The following is a 15,996-nucleotide window of genomic DNA, read 5'->3' as shown; positions in this document are numbered from 1 at the left end:
CTGAATTGTATTAGGCTTAAAGATGATGAAATGAATATGGGGGTGGCATTACCTGCCCATGTGGTAGACTCTTGCAGTACTAATGAGATAAACAGACAAAGCTATGAGAACACTTCCTTCCTGCTCCTTGAGTCACCTTTTTGTGTGAAAAGCAAAGCTCTCGTGTGGTGCACTGTTACTGAGGGTCCTGTCCATTTTGATCATAAGATTGACATTTGGCTTGTCCTGCTGGGGAGGAGCAAAGTGATAATCATCTATTCAGTCTACATGAGGGCCCCATAGTTATTAGTGCATTAAAGGAGTGGTATTTTTAAGCCTCCTGCCATTTGCTTTTTGGGAATAGTAGGGTTATTTCTTGGCAGTGTGGGAAGCTGTGCAGGCTCAGTTTGGGTTATTAGAGATGGTCAGGGCTGTACAGAGTTTGCTCACAGTCAACCATGGCCTGATATCTGAAAATCTTAATTATCTAAATCATCCTAAGGGCCAAATAAACCCAGACATGTAGCTCTCATTAGTTTGAAGATAAGCCTCTGCTATAGTGTAAAATAAATTGAAGTTTAAATGCAAATGTATTATTAGAATAAGAAGCATTTTAAGCTTTGGCAGTTTTACTGAGCTTATTCGTCTGCCTGTAGCTACTGGTTGGTTGCTCCATTGCTACAATAAAGGTAAAATACAAGGTGCTTGCCGTACCACAGGAAGGTGAAATCCGTTCCTGCCTATTGAGTCAATTGACTGCTTTAGCGTTGCTGTCTTTCTTCTAGCTAAGCCCCAGCAAATGGTTTTGGTGTACCTGGGAGGAGATGAATTATGCAGTCCAGATGAACACTGGCATTGGAGTCACAGCACAAAAATGTGCTTGGGCCTCTAGGACAGGGATTGTCTACCATTTGCCAGTTTTCAGAGGTACCTGCTGTCCGCCTAGCTACTGCATCCAAACCCACCAGGAATGGGCATTCTTGCTCGTTTATGCGATAGGTTTTTCCATCAGTATCGTCCTCTACCTAAGTCCTCATTGTTTACGAGCAACATGAAAAATGCAGAGCGTTGGTTGTTTTCCAGACCATCTGCAGCTGTGGTGTGTTCCCTGTTCCTCCACACTGCTGTTGGCAGGAGGGTCATGTGTCTGCAAGCAATATAATATTACAGGCGTTCTTGGGCCCACAGGCCACCCCTGCTCTGTAAGTCTGCTTAGACCATGCTTGTGGCCAACTTTGAGGACTGGCAACACGGGAAATGTCCTTGAGGTTCACTTGAATAGATTGTGCAGACATGCACAGTGTTTTGGTGACTAATTAGAGGAGATAACTATGCCTCTACTTGGTTTGAGCTTTATAATCTCTTTTTCTTTTTATTTTTAGGGTCTACAAGGAGAAAGAGGAGAAAAGGGAACCAGAGGTGACAAGGTATTCCTGCCGCATGCTAGGAAAAGCCAGGCTGCTCTTTGTCTTTTCATGTTAGGTGGGGCAGGCTGCCAGGCCAGCAGCTCCAGAGGGTGATTGATGATGGAGTTTCCTCACTGCGCTGCAGCTCCTGGTGGTGTCTGGGAATAACCGCCTATGGGAGCGCAGAAGGGCTTTACGGAGCTCTGCTGTCTACTAAGCACACATTTAGGGACTTCTTTTCTATGTGTAGCCAGGGATGGAGGAGAGAGAGGAGGAGTGAAGGTATGCCACTGGGGAGATCTAGCAGGGTGTCCACATTGTGTGCACTGTCTGAGAGTTGTGAATGACCACTGACTGCTGCTGACCATGTCTGCATCCAGGATTTCCCTCTCTCCCTGCAGTTGCTCAGATTATCCAACTTCCTATGCTTCTGTCTTCTCCCAACACCATAAGTTCAGTGTTAGTATCAGGTAGTTTCTATGTTAAAGGCTTCATCCAACTGGTGCTGCTTCTCAGTTCTCTGCTCTCTCCTGTCTGGGAATAGTTGTTTTACAGAGCACAGGACACTCTGGAATTTGAACCACGTTTATGGTTCAAGAAAGAGATCAAGTGTCTGTTATACCTGGAATAAGCATTTAAAAGGAGAGCTGGGCAAACACAATGTCTTTATTATTTCAGTTTGCTCATTGTGTTCAGAGAGACCTCAGATATGTATCTGCTGCAGACCTGCCAGGTGGTGCTCAAGGCTCCCCAGCAATGCCATCACAAATGTATTTTGCTGTCCCTGCCAGGAGAAGTGGGTGCTGGTGCACTCCTGTGCCCCAGCAAGCAGCTGGAGATGGGGCATCACCAGACTCTCAGTCGGACCCAAGCCACCCCTTTTCTCATGCATGCAAAACAGGCAGCAGGGCCTTTCTTGCCAGCTCTGAGTGGCTTGCAGCCCTGAGCAATGTCCTGTCTTGCTTATGTCTCAAGCTGGTCCTGGGACAGGAATATCTCAGTGCTGGTCTGGCAGCTTTGCCTGTGTTCAAGCTATCTTTAGTGATATCTGGCTATGTGTGTTTGTCCAAAGGAGGGAGTTATTAGCTTGCTAGCACGGCCTTGTTCCCATTTCTCATTCTCCATCTCCTTCTGGAGAAGAAACACAGAGATTTACACCAAGCTTTTGCCTACTGGGAAAAATGATCAATAGACCCTTAGTGTGAGATATTGTGTTTTGCTTTACCATGTATTAAGGTGTCCATTCCCAGTGTCCATTTTGTTGTTTATGATGAAGTAGCCACAACCAAGTTTCGTATTATCTATCCTTGCTGCTACAGCTAGAGCAAAAGGCTGGATTGTACTTCATCTTCTTCGTGCTTTTGCCTCAGCCCTTTGCAGGGCTGGCTCAGTGTGTTGTGTCTAGCCAGCGCGCCTCTGCTGCTTTTCTGGAGGCGAAGTTGTCTAATCTGCTGGAATATTTGGCTCCCGGAAGAAAATCCATCTTTCTGACATCACCGTGATGGGAGAGGAAGCTGGAGCTGTGTGTGGGCAGGCAGCTGACTAAGCTAGAGGATGATTAAAGTGGGGAAGAAATGAATTAGGTTTTGTTTCATTAAAAGGATATGCACAATTAGAGCCCCCCCCCCCTTTTTTTTTCTTCCTGAAGCAGCCAGATCTCTGCTACAACAATTGTACTTTGATTTTTTTCCAGGCTTTAATGATGGTCTCAGAGCACCCACTGCCATTGCTTGAACTTCTACCAGTCAGTACTACTGTGAAAACAGTGGGCGTAAATTCAGCAGGCCAAATATTTTCTTGTCTGCTTTTCACTCTGTAACTTGAATACTGACACCTACGCAACCTGTGTCTCTTTGTGCCTGAGGAGAAAAGTTTATTATATCACTTGAGAGCACTAGCCCATGCACTGAGTATTGGTCTATCGAATCTACACCCTAGTATCAAAAAAAGGCTAAATATCCCATAATACATCTTGCTACATTCTTATATCCTGGGACCTCAGATGTAAGTATTGAGGTTTTATAGTGAGGTTCTCAAATCCACTAGTATGGGTTACACCTGCACTTTGGGAGAGCCACTGCACAATATGACTGATATCTCATGTCCTTTTGCATCCAGCGGGCTTGCTGTAGACCCCAGGACAGACTCCGCAGAGACAAGCATGATGCACTTCCCTGCCAACATACGCCATATACGTATGTGATACTTGGCATGTTAATTTAGGCACGTTCAACATGACATGGGGCATTGCTTTTGCTGCTCGTGTGCATCCTGTAAATCTTTGTCTGTTGTATTGGAGAAAAGCTCGTGTAAGGAGGCAGCAGGGCTGGTCTGCTGCTGCCAGGTCCCTCTGTGCAGTGGGTTTGCTCTCCTTCAATTTTTCCCGGGGCCCTGCAGACTCTTAGGGAATCATTTTTTACACTTTCTAACTGGTAGAGGCCAGAAAACAGCACTAAAGTTTCTGTGGAATTGGTTGCTTATTACTGTTCACCATTTTGTTCCACTGGTTAAAAGCAGAAAAAAAACAGTAGAGCACAGGAGAAGGAAATGGAGTCTTAATGTGAAAATTTGAGAATAAAACTTTATTGTTTTTATACTTTCTTTTGGAAAAAAAAACATTCTCTAAATAGCCTTTTTTAAAGAATGGAAAAAAGAATGAAAAATATTTATAATGACAGATTTTTCTGAAGAAACAACTGAAAGCACAATCGTTTGGCATGTTTTCAAACAGCTTTATTGTATACATTTGTATAAATAATACATTTGCCTTTCCCAGCCCCCATTACTAACAGTAAGAACATTGACACTTTTCTGTTTTGGCAGCTAAAACAGCATGTGTGAAGTACTCGTTGCTGCAGTGTATCGATGTTAAAAATTCTCCTGAGAATACACTGCACATTTTGTCAGCAATCCACCAGACTGTTGCTTACTGAAAGTTTCAAATTCAGGATACTCGTAGTTCAGTCAGTGCAAAGGAAACCATTTAATGTGGAAACTATTGCCCCAAAAGCAAGTAGATCTGGATGTCTGACGCTGGTTTTCAGCTGCTTTCTGTAGGGTACAGGTCTCTCTAATTTCATTCCTTGGATATATAATTTTGAAATAACATTCATGTTACAAGACTGATTGACTTTTTAAAGGGGAAAAAGAAATAAATTGATTTGCAAATCCATTTCTGACTTGCTGAATCAATGTCGTTTTCAAAAGGAGCTAATTAAATCCAGTGCCGTTAAGTGTTGGTTTGCAGATGATAACAGAGGTCTAACTGGGATCCTGTGGGATAGTAATCAGAATTAAAAGGTCTGAAACATTAAAAAAAACAGAGTAAAGCTAATATTTTGCTGTCACTCCTTGTACTTGTAGAATTTGTTTTTACATGCACATTTATGTTAACAGTGGCACTGTGTGTGCATATTTGATAATTTGTATTCAGCTTTGTGTGCAGGATCCAAGCAAAATCAATGTTTCATTTTACAAAGCTTTAAGCATTTTACAGAGTAAGAGAAAGTCCCTATTTCAAAGAGTTTTAAACTAAAGAGGCTGGAATGGGCAAGGGGCACAATCTGTAAGAGAAGAGTGAAGTTCAGTAGGGAGTATGTCATTGATCTAGTCATCATCTCCATCAAGGACCTGGATTATAAAATATGGAATATGTTAAGCTTGAATGTGGAAGTATGGTAGAGGTCGGGGTCAGAATTCAAAATCATCTTGAAAGCATAATCCCCCAAAGCAGAAAATGACATTGAGAAGGGGCAGCTGCAGGATGCTTCATATGTGTAGGACAACAAATTGCGCACTGCTACGGATGGGGAGCAACTGATTAAGGAGCTGTACTCTATAAAACATTAAATAATCTTTCTGCTCAAAGTTAGCCTCAGCTGTGTCCAGTTTCGGGCACCTAGCTACAATGAGATGTGGAAAAAATTGAGAAGTGCACAAATTGAGAGCAACAAAAATGATCACAGGTCTGAAAAACATGTCCATGAAGAAAAGTTGAAAGTATTGAGGTTGTTTACTCTAGAGAAGTTTGAAGGGGGAGTTTTGTAAGTCTTCGGATACATAAAAGGCCATTGTAAAGATGAAGGGAACAGTCTGTTCTCTGTGGCAGGTTAGGGAAAGACATACTAGTCTGAAACTGTAGCAAGAAAAAGTCAGGTTTAGGTACAGGGGAGAAAAAACGTATCTTCAGGTATTAAAAATAAAGTAGTGGAATAGATTGCCTGTGGACTTTGTGCACTGCCCAACTCAGACATATAGGAATAGTTTAATTGCTCCCCCAGGTTACAGAAAGCAAGGGTAAGAAATGAAAGGTTTTTCTTAACTGGGTAAAAATGAGCTATTGCTGCATGGTGGATTCATTATTTTTTGTAAGAGCTATTCCGGGCTAAATGTTCTCCTAGTGCACTTTGTCCAGTTTACATGAACCCGCCTCAGCAAGCAGAGGAAGGATGCTGTTGTGGAAACCTAGCATACAACTGCTTCTGGTCGCAGCAACATTTCGTAGTACAAATGTGGGGACTTTAGCCATTTTCTCTATTGGGCTGGCTTGAATCTCATTCCTTACTCATGGAGCGGATAACATGGACATCTCTTGCACAGTGGTGACCTAAACACCATGGATTTGAGCTATAGTGGTTCTTTCTGTTCTTTTTCTAGGGAGAGCAAGGCCTAGATGGGTTCCCTGGAAAGCCAGGTGTAGAGGGGAAACAGGTACGTGGCAAATATTCAACAGCTATGAGGCTTTTCTTTGGAACAAGTGGAGGTTGACTCTAAAACTGAGACATCCTGGGTGGCTGCTAAGTCATGGCAAGATCCTGCTGCATCAGCAGTTTTTGAACTCCCTATTCTAAGGATCACAGTTTTCTTTTTTTTGTTTGTTTGGTTTTAGAATTAAATCATAATGCAATATACACTTAAAGGAAATGCCAGTCCTTTAAACAGGATAGGTTAGATGTTTGTCTTAATTTTCATTAAAGACATAAGGAAGCACATATAAAAATTCAGTTGTTTAAGCCTGATTTTTATAAACTTTTTTTTCCGTCCCACAGCATGAAAGGTGGAGAACTGGATTTAATGTATTTGGTTTGTTTTCAATAAGAAAGGCTTGGAACTATTTACATTTTTAAGACAAGATGAAACCAGAAAATGGTCTAAAAGATCAGTACATTTCTGCTGATTAGACAGATAATGCTTTGTCTAAAGCTGCTATCTGTAGATCCCACAACACCATTTTCATCACCCAGGTTATGATACCTAATGAGAGGCATCCTTTACTCCCAAGGATCTTCTGGTCTAAATAGCATAGGACAGAGTAAGAAGCAGAGGCTAAAAAGAGATTTGCAAAAGCTATGCAGCTAATCACTGCCACCCTTGAGCCTGAAGCCTCCAGGCTGCTGCGTCTGCATCCTATTCACTAGCCCTTGCTGTTTCCCTCTCTGGAAGGGATCATCTGGAGGCATGTTTTTGCAGTTGCAGAGGTGGAGGAGCTGCACGTCGAATCCTCAGGATAGTTCGTCTTCAGGTGGTTGATCCTGCAGCTCACACAGACAAAGCGGCTGCTGGGGTCTGACCTGAATGTACTTGACAAGCACGGCAGCCACATGCTGCCCAAGTGCCTTGCTCTCGCTCTTTTAGCAGCCAGAGTTTCAATTTGATTTTGTTGGGAAGTATTTTTGTTTCCATATCAGATGTGTCTTTTGTATTTAGATGGCAAGGTATAGTATCATCAGCAGTCTTAATCTTTGTTAAATCTGCATCTTCCTCTGTGTGAGGTTATAGACATTTTTTCACTAAATGTTCTCCTGCTTCTTCATGGGGGATTTGACAGTTAATCATCACTTTCTCTCCGCTCTGTTCCTCAGCCACGGTTTACCCTCTACCGAGAAGTATTTGTCTAGTTAGTGTTTATCACTATCCTTACAAGATGGAAATGTTTTCCAGTGCTAGATGTGGCACTGAAATCACAATGAACTATGTTCACTATGCCCATTACATGGTTTACAGGACTGGTTTATACTTGCAGCAAATGTAGATGAAGTGAGAAATTGCAGAGGGATGTGAAGGTGGATGCCGATTGTTTACTACATCTAAGGAACAATTTCTCCAAGTGACACCCTATTACAGAAGTTGGGTTTTTCTGAAAGGTTTTTTGCCTTTTTCATGTCTAGACACCTAGCAGTGGGCAAATCTTCATGCCTGAATTTTATCCTAAATTTTGTGTTTGACACTGATGTACTCCCTGAACTGCAATCCTTCTGAACCATCTGAAATTGGATTGCTGTTATCGTGGCTGCTGTGACATCTCCATCCTTATTCCCCTTCCTCTCTATGCAGCAGAGCCAAAGCAGCCTCATGTGTTGTATTAGCTGCTATGCCAGTGCAACGGGACATAACTGTGCTGCAGATACCCAAACCTGCAGCCTTATGTTTCTCCTGTACTTTAAGGGAATGGCAACTGATGACCTGCAGTATGTAAACCAAAGATTTTTCTCTCCTTTTTACCTGTTTATAGGGCCCTGCTGGCAGCCCGGGCCCTCCAGGTGCCAGCGGGACCAAAGGAGAAAAGGTGAGTTGGGCTGGGATGCATGGGAGGCGTTTGGACATGCATTTGTTAATTCCTCCTTGGGCCCCCTGTGCTGGAAATATCAGGGCTGTTGGCCTAATATTTATTTCGTTTGTGTATAAATGAAGCTTATATGCATTTAGATGTTTCACTTTTCTGATGTTGCTTCAGTCTGAAATGGGTATAACTGTGTTAAATTGTGTCTGGTTATAGCTCCTCTGCTCTCAGTTTAACCCTCATAGTGGGAGTAGAAGGAAGTAGAGAGTAGTTTGGCTCAGGAAAGCTTCCTCACCTAAGAAAGGTGATGAGAAATGTCAATATGTTTGTGTAGATGCTGGTTTTCTGACCCCGGAGATGTAGAATTGACTCAGAAAGTGCCAATCGAACGACCCCAACCTTCTTACCTGCAAAATAATTATTCGCTACTCTCAGCAGCAGTTTTGACCTCATTATTTTACAGAGTTGTTAGAGTTTTCAGGGCAGCCTTATGTTTCCCTCTCTGCTAGAAGTGATGTTGTGGTTTTGGTATTTCCTGCCCAGTTCTTTAGCATGAGTGGTAATGCATGCCCAATTCTGGATTTTCCTTTTCCCTTCCACATAAGGCAGTGAGCCTCATCCGAGTATGCAGAGATCAGAAGGATATTCCTTTATTTCCCATTACTTTCCTACTCAGATTCAACAGCTTTAGGTGAGGTTTCAGAAGCACCTACGAGCAGGGCACATCCATTGAGGTGATAAAAGCAACAAGATCTTTGTGCTCCAGCATGTGTGCAGTAGAGAGCAATCTTGAGTTCATAACACTTCCATATCTCTAAAGTGGATGCATTTGGTGCTTCCAGAAGATGTTGAGCTCCTTGCTCCATTACTTTCAGTGCAGCTGATAAGTGTTTCTTCAGTCCTTTTGGCATAGTATGGACTCTCTTTAGAATAAATAACAAATAGTAATTAAACTTGTCTTAAGAGGAAAGAGCATGAAAGATATGCTGGGTCATTTGGAGACCTACATGAGTAATGAATAAACAGAGTGTGAAAGGAAGCTATATGATAATTTTTGCATTAGTCTGTACTTAAAGTAAAGGATATACCTTCTGGATGCTTAGTCTTAAAGCATAATAAATGGTGCATGCTGCTGGAGAAAAACGGGCTGCAAAAAACTGATAGCCTAGTTGGCAATAAATTATGTAAAGAAGGTGTAGTATCTCAGTGTCCTGCAAACACTTACAGCATGATGCCCAAGTTAGCAAATGTGACACCCAGCTACAAGAAGGGCTGGAAGGAGGATCCAGGGAACTACAGACTTGTCAGTCTGACCTTGGTGCCGGGGAAGGTAATGGAGCAGATCATGTTGAGTGCCATCACATGGCATGTACAGGACAACCAGGTGATCAGGCCCGGTCAGCATGGGTTTATAAAAGGCAGGTTCTGCTTGAGTCACCTGATCTCCTTCTCTGACAAGGTGACCTGCTTAGTGGATGAGGGAAAGGCTGTGGATGTTGTCTACCTGGACTTTAGTAAAGCCTTTGACACCATTTCCCACAGCATTCTTCTGGAGAAACTGGCTGCTTATGGCTTGGATGGGTGTACGCTTCACTGGGTAAAAAGCTGGCTGGATGGCTGGGGCCAAAGAGTTGTGGTGAATGGAGTTACATCCAGTTGGCAGCCGGTCACGAGTGGTGTTCCCCACGGCTCAGTTTTGGGGCCAGTTCTGTTTGATATCTTTATTAATGATCTGGATGAGGGGATTGAGTGCACCCTCGGTAAGTTTGCAGTTGACACCAAATTGGGCGGGAGGGTTGATCTGCTCGAGGGTAGGAAGGCTCTACAGAGGGATCTGGACAGGCTGGATCAATGGGTCGAGGCCAACTGTATGAGGCTCAACAAGGCCAAGTGTCGGGTCTTGCACTTGGGTCACAGCGACCCCATGCAGCGCTACAGGCTTGGGGAAGAGTGGCTGGAAAGCTGCCCGGCAGAAAAGGACCTGGGGGTGCTGGTTGACAGCCGGCTGAATATGAGCCAGCAGTGTGCCCAGGTGGCCAAGAAGGCCAACGGCATCCTGGCCTGTATCAGAACTAGTGTGGCCAGCAGGAGCAGGGAGGTGATTGTTCCCCTGTACTGGGCACTGGTGAGGCCGCACCTCGAGTCCTGTGTTCAGTTTTGGGCCCCTCACTACAGGAAAGACATTGAGGTGCTGGAGCGTGTCCAGAGAAGGGCAACGAAGCTGGTGAGGGGCCTGGAGCACAAGTCTGATGAGGAGCGGCTGAGGGAACTGGGACGGTTTAGTCTGGAGAAAAGGAGGCTGAGGGGAGACCTTATCGCTCTCTACAACTACCTGAAAAGAGGTTGTGGTGAGGTGGGTGCTGGTCTCTTCTATCAAGTAACTAGTGATAGGACGAGAGGAAATGGCCTTAAGTTGTGGCAGGGGAGGTTTAGATTGGATATTAGGAAAAATTTCTTTGCCAAAAGAGTTATCAAGCACTGGAACAGGATGCCCAGGGAAGTGGTTGAGTGACCATCTCTGGAGGTATTTAAAAGATGTGTAGACATGGTGCTTAGGGCCATGGTTTAGTGGTGGACTTCGCAGTGCTAGGTTAATGGTTGGACTCCTTAATCTTAAGTGTCTTTTCCAACCTAAATGATTCTATGTGATTCTGCTCTATAAAATGACTTGGGGAAAATGGTACCATTTCACAGTTTTTTTTTTTTTCTTGCACGGATTTTTTTCTCATTAACAAGCAAAAGCATTTTGGCCTTTAAATATCCATCCTGCAGACTCTGTTAGGGATCTGAGCATCAATCAGGTTTATTTGTGTGGTATGTGTACACCAATTAATTATAAGTTTTTTGAAGCTCAAATTTAATGTTATGGTGCATCCAGTGCGTCATTCATTTTAAGTCACTAAATGTCATTAAAATCAATGTATATCATTACAGTAACACGGAACACAACCAGTTCCTGCATGTATTCATCTGCAGGGCAGAGGAAACAGAGTTAATTGGGATTGCATGTTCATATCTATTAATTACAGCATGGTATTGAAAATAAGAATGTACAACAGCAGTTGGAAAACACGCTCAAAGGTTTGCTTTTGTTTTGTGTTAGGTTATGTATTGTGCTATGTTGTGTTCTGTGTTATGTTATGGTTTTTTCATTTCTTTCATGTTTCCCTTCAGGGTGAACCAGGACTTCCAGGATTGCCTGGCTCTTTGGTAAGAATTTTTTTTAGCTTTCTCAAACATTGTAGGCATTACTGCCTGAGAAGAGAAAATGGAAGCTGGGGGTGAGAGGACTTTACTAAATGAGAGATGTTCTTAAATGTTTTTTCAAAAAAAGTTATATTTAATGCAGTGAAGATTTTTGAAGAAGGCAAGTGATGGGTTCCAACACGGAATGCATCACCACAATTTTGGGAGATTTTGAAATGTGAAGATCAGGACTTGAAGAGGCAATGAAAGCATTGCCTCAGGTGCATCAGAGAGAGCAATACTGTGACAGGACTGTGTGGTTTCCAGGACACTTGTTGAGTTGATGCCTAGTGACCTTTGGAAATTAGAGCCTGTGAAAGTTATAAAAGCAAATGAATGTTTGGAATTGAATTGAATTACTGAGTGCCTTTGTCATGGGCTGGATGTGAGAGTTGGGACGGGAGAAGAAAAAGGCAATTTCTGACAAGGGGGAATGGTCTTTCTTTGGCTTATATCTGAAAAAGTCCTGGTGGAATATGAGACAACTAGGACCTGATGTGCTGAAATCAGGAAAGCAATGACAAAAAAGAAAATGGAGAAAATAGGAGAGGGGGATTGATCTTTCTTGTGGCACTAGATTTATGTGCCTTTGTGCATCCCTCTGCCTTCGGCAATGCCTTCACTGATGCCAGAGGTGTCACTATCAGGAATGTAAGGATATCCAGAGGTTGGTGTTGTCTGTATGAAGGCATCATCTCCAACTAAATGGAAAAAGAAGATCTACCACAAAGTATGCAGAAGGAGAGGTCTACAACTGAGTTCTGCAGGGGCTGGTAACAAAGCAGTTGAGGAGTATCCCTTTTACTTTCAAAAAAAAATAGGATTAAAATTAGGAAACAGCACTCTTGGACTATTTGTAGAAAGCATTAAAGGGCCACTGATACGAGCAATGTTAACTGTAGCACTGTGCCAAAGAAGGACTGGAAGACAAGAATGAGAAGCTCCCTGGCAATCATGAGAAAGGCAGCAGGCTATTTCCTTACCCTGAATGTGGTAGAAAGCAAAGGAGGGAGAAGGAACGAGCTCTGAAAAAAACCTGTTTGGGTAAGAGCCTTTTACTGCCCTGCTTAAATGTGAAATTAATGATGTGACAGTAGTTGCCAAGAGATTTTGAAAGATACCTATAAAACCTGAAAGTGAGCCTAAAGTTCCAGGAGGTAGGTGGAGAACAGGCTGAGCATGCACCATATCCAAAGTCAGCCTGCTATTTACACGATGCCTTCTGCATTCAATACATCTTTGTAATTTAAAACAAGACAAGAGCTGGGGAATTTACTAACTTATTTATACCAATGAGATAATGAATTAAGTTCTTACTGTTTATACAGCCACGTAAATCATTTCATAGGTGCGCAAAACTTGTGTCAGTCTGAGCTGTTTAAATAGAAAGTATCCCCCCGCCTGCAGCAGGATTTGAAGAGCTGCAGCAGCTAGCGTGCATCTTGATGGAATGGCGAGGGGAGAAAAATACGCTGTGGGGAACCATCATACCTCTGGCACCTTCTGTGTTGTCTTTCCCCTTTTTATCCTGTATGACTCTGCATTTTTATTGCAGGTGCACACTGAAGGCCTAAAAGGAGAGCAAGTAAGAGAGATTCAATATCTGTTCTTCCATTGCAAGGATACTTTTATGTAGTTCAGTTGCCTGTTAGATTAGATTTTGCTTTAAAAGAATACTTCAAAATTAAGGTGGATAGGAGCATTGTCAGGCCATCAAGAAACAAGTTTTCCTATTTACAGTGGAGAAAATAAACAAGAAAGGAAAAAGGGCAATGTCCTTTTCAGATGCGGTGAATCTAACACGAACGAGAAGTATAAATTGGAGAGTCAGCTACGCAATTCTTTAAGTCCAGGGAAGTGTTAATATGAAAGTTAAACTGTATTTGAGTTTTATGCTGAGTTTGTCTCTGAACCTGGGCACTCAAATAGAGGAGAGACACCTGTTGCTTCAGTCTGTTAGTCCTACATATGAATAAAATATATTTAAATTTTGATTTTGTGTTGGTAGATGCATAATTTGTATTTAACTGTTATTTAATATACTTATATGCATCGTATAAATGATACTTCAAAGCCCTTCACAGCTGTACTGGCTTGGGGGAAATGCCTGTGGAAGCTGTTTTTGCAACAATTGCTTTTCTCCACCACTGAACCCCAACCCACAGTGTTTTATTGGAATATCCAGGATAGCTTAGTGTCTTTGGTAGAGTTACTACCTTTGAAAAACAAAGAGCCAGTTATGGATAAATGTCTGCTGAGCGTGGGTGGATCAGTCTGTGTACAGTCTAATGAGTGCTGATAATTCAAGTAGCTGAAGGATTAAGGAGAAAACCAGCTGGTCTCTGCACTGGTTCTTTGGAACCTATGAGGAAAGGGGTGGTATAGGTTCTGTAAAGATGGCCGACAAGACTTATGTGCCCATATAATTTTTCATACAGATATTTTAATGCTTTTTTTAAAAAAACATTTCTGTAGGGAGAGCCTGGGCTGCGAGGACCACAAGGCCAACCTGGACTTCCTGGGCCTCCGGTAAGTTTTTCTCTCACTGCTTGCAATTCCCAGAAACTGAAATTCAGACTGGTGTGAGGCATACATGCAAAATCTTATATATTATTCAGGCACTATGATCTTAAACAGTGCCTTCCAGCCTCCTGTTTTCTTCCCTGCTGAGAGAAGGTCTCCTGCTGTGGATGGCCACTCTGAACATACAGAGGTGGCACCCAGGACATGAGCAGTCATTGCACAGAGGCAGACATTGCCTCAAGGCTGTTGTCATGCAGAACCTGATTGTTTTTCTATTTCTAATCTCCTGAAGAGCTGTATGGGCATTCAGCGCAGCTCAGAGAGGCACTCACTGTTAACTTGTAAGCTATCATGTAATGAAGATCAGAGAACGGTTGCTGTAAAAGGGGTTGGCTTTATGCCACAGTATCCTGGCTAAAATATTCTTTGGATGAAAAATAAGAATTGGGTATGTGTATTTTGTTTCAACACAATTTTTTGCAACAATTTAGACATACCAGCATTCTTACTTTTGACTTAATTGTACCTTATTCTAGTTATATTTTGCAACCCAACTCTGCAGGATATCTCAGTTCAGACTGTCACTGCTGCTTCTGGTTTTAATTATGTAATTTAAATATAGTTGTGTGCTCTGTATTTAATCAGGGCATTGTCACTTTTCTCTATCCTGTTTTCTTATTCTCTTCTGCTCACAGGACAACGTAATTATCAGGTAAGAGTTATCTAGGTAGCCATGCAGTAATGGTAGCACAAAACAGCTAGGAAATGGTTATATAGTTCATTAGTTTTTCTCACTCAGTTAACTTTCTAAAACTTTTCACTTTTAAAGGGAGAGGCTGGTCCTGAAGGCAAGCCTGGAGTCCCTGGTTTACCAGGTCAAAGGGTGAGTTGCTGTTTTTATTTAATGTAAGGCTCAAGAGGCTGTGGACAGCTTTATTCAATAAGGTTTGGTACTTTGGCCCGCTTTACATATACTTTTCTACTTATTTAAGGATCCTGGAGGCCCAGATCCTTTCCTCTATTCCTTCTTTATGGTCCAGTAACTTTCACTACCTCTTGGAGTCCACAGATTGTATGCAGTACTCACAGAGACTTGGTCATAGCTTAATCCATAGAGGAGATCGTGGGGGTTGCCTGTAACCCTTTGCACTTGCGTCAGAACCAGTGCTGTTAAAAGACTGGGTGTGAGAGCGCTACTTGCGAACATGGGAGGGTTATGGGCAAAGGACAGTACAGAGAAGAAATATGTACCTTGGTAGGTGGTTTTCTACAGATTTCCCATTGAATTGCATGATATTTAATTGAGCTGTAAGCGTGGCTTTTAAGAATCTTCTCCTTAGGAAGATGAGGCATGCAGTCCCATGTTAATGCCACAGTGGAAAAGGGCATTTACTTGCTTTCTTGTACTTTTCCAGTCTTTAGAAAATATCACCTTATCACTTTAGCAAATAACTGTGCCGTGCTTTACTCATGAGTTGACAAGTTCCGAATTGTCCTGGTTTTAAAGCCTGCTGTGAAACATTGTTTCTTGAATAAGACTAATAGAGCATATTAGCTGGGTAAAGGACAGTGATCCATCAGGATCTGCAACAGGACACAAAAAGCTCCTGCTAATGATCATTTGATTAGAGATGTCATTTGATCCATACTGTCTTTGAATGTTTCCCTAGACTCTGTTGTGTCTAGCTAGTTAGACTTCTTCTCCTAGGGGTCTTTATTAGTCACCAGGCATCTCAGGTGGATAGAAATATTTTTTTTAATTAAAGGCCATTATTCAATGACTGAATACGTGAGATGAATCGAAGTCCTGGGCTTGGTGGATCTGCATGGATAACCTACATGTGGGAGAGAGAACAGATTAGAAGATACTACTGATTCACCATTAGTACAGTTCTTGACAAAGCACAAATATAAACCCAGGCATTGATTACCATCTTAAATAAATTTGGCTGCAGAAAGCAAGTATTTCTCTAGACAGGCTTAGAAGTTAAAATGCCGAGAGCAGAAATCTCAAATACTTGTTTGAGTCTAGTTTTAAATGACTGGATGTGAGGTGAGGGCAGGCTCTGAAGGCACGGCTTAGAGCTGTAGCGAACCCTCTTGCACACACCCAAACAAGAAGGCTCTCTAGCAGCATAGCCCAGTGTTGAGGACATGGATGGACGGGATCACAATGTCTCGTTTCATTTGTGGCTCTACCCCTGGCATGTTGTGAGACTTGGCTTGTTGACTGGATATTAGGAAAAATTTCTTCACTGAAAGGGTTATCAAGCACAGGAACAG

General features: G+C 42.5%; 1 protein-coding gene across 2 annotated transcripts in view; it reads left to right on the top strand.

Moving 5' to 3' along the window:
* Positions 1-15,996, top strand: part of COL22A1 (collagen type XXII alpha 1 chain) — a 235,023-nt gene that overhangs the window by 131,981 nt on the left and 87,046 nt on the right. For both annotated transcript variants that reach the window (XR_008235346.1, XM_052788276.1), the window contains exons 17-23: positions 1,362-1,406; positions 6,042-6,095; positions 7,897-7,950; positions 11,119-11,154; positions 12,746-12,775; positions 13,666-13,719; positions 14,543-14,596. Coding sequence is in view for 1 of the 2 variants with exons in the window: in XM_052788276.1 (XP_052644236.1) it covers positions 1,362-1,406; positions 6,042-6,095; positions 7,897-7,950; positions 11,119-11,154; positions 12,746-12,775; positions 13,666-13,719; positions 14,543-14,596 (327 nt within the window). In the remaining variant the exon portion in view is untranslated. The remainder of the gene's footprint in view (positions 1-1,361; positions 1,407-6,041; positions 6,096-7,896; positions 7,951-11,118; positions 11,155-12,745; positions 12,776-13,665; positions 13,720-14,542; positions 14,597-15,996) is intronic.

Source organism: Harpia harpyja, chromosome 5 (genome assembly GCF_026419915.1).
Source record: "Harpia harpyja isolate bHarHar1 chromosome 5, bHarHar1 primary haplotype, whole genome shotgun sequence".
Classification (NCBI taxonomy): Eukaryota; Metazoa; Chordata; class Aves; order Accipitriformes; family Accipitridae; genus Harpia; species Harpia harpyja.
This window is presented reverse-complemented; position numbering and strand designations above follow the sequence as displayed.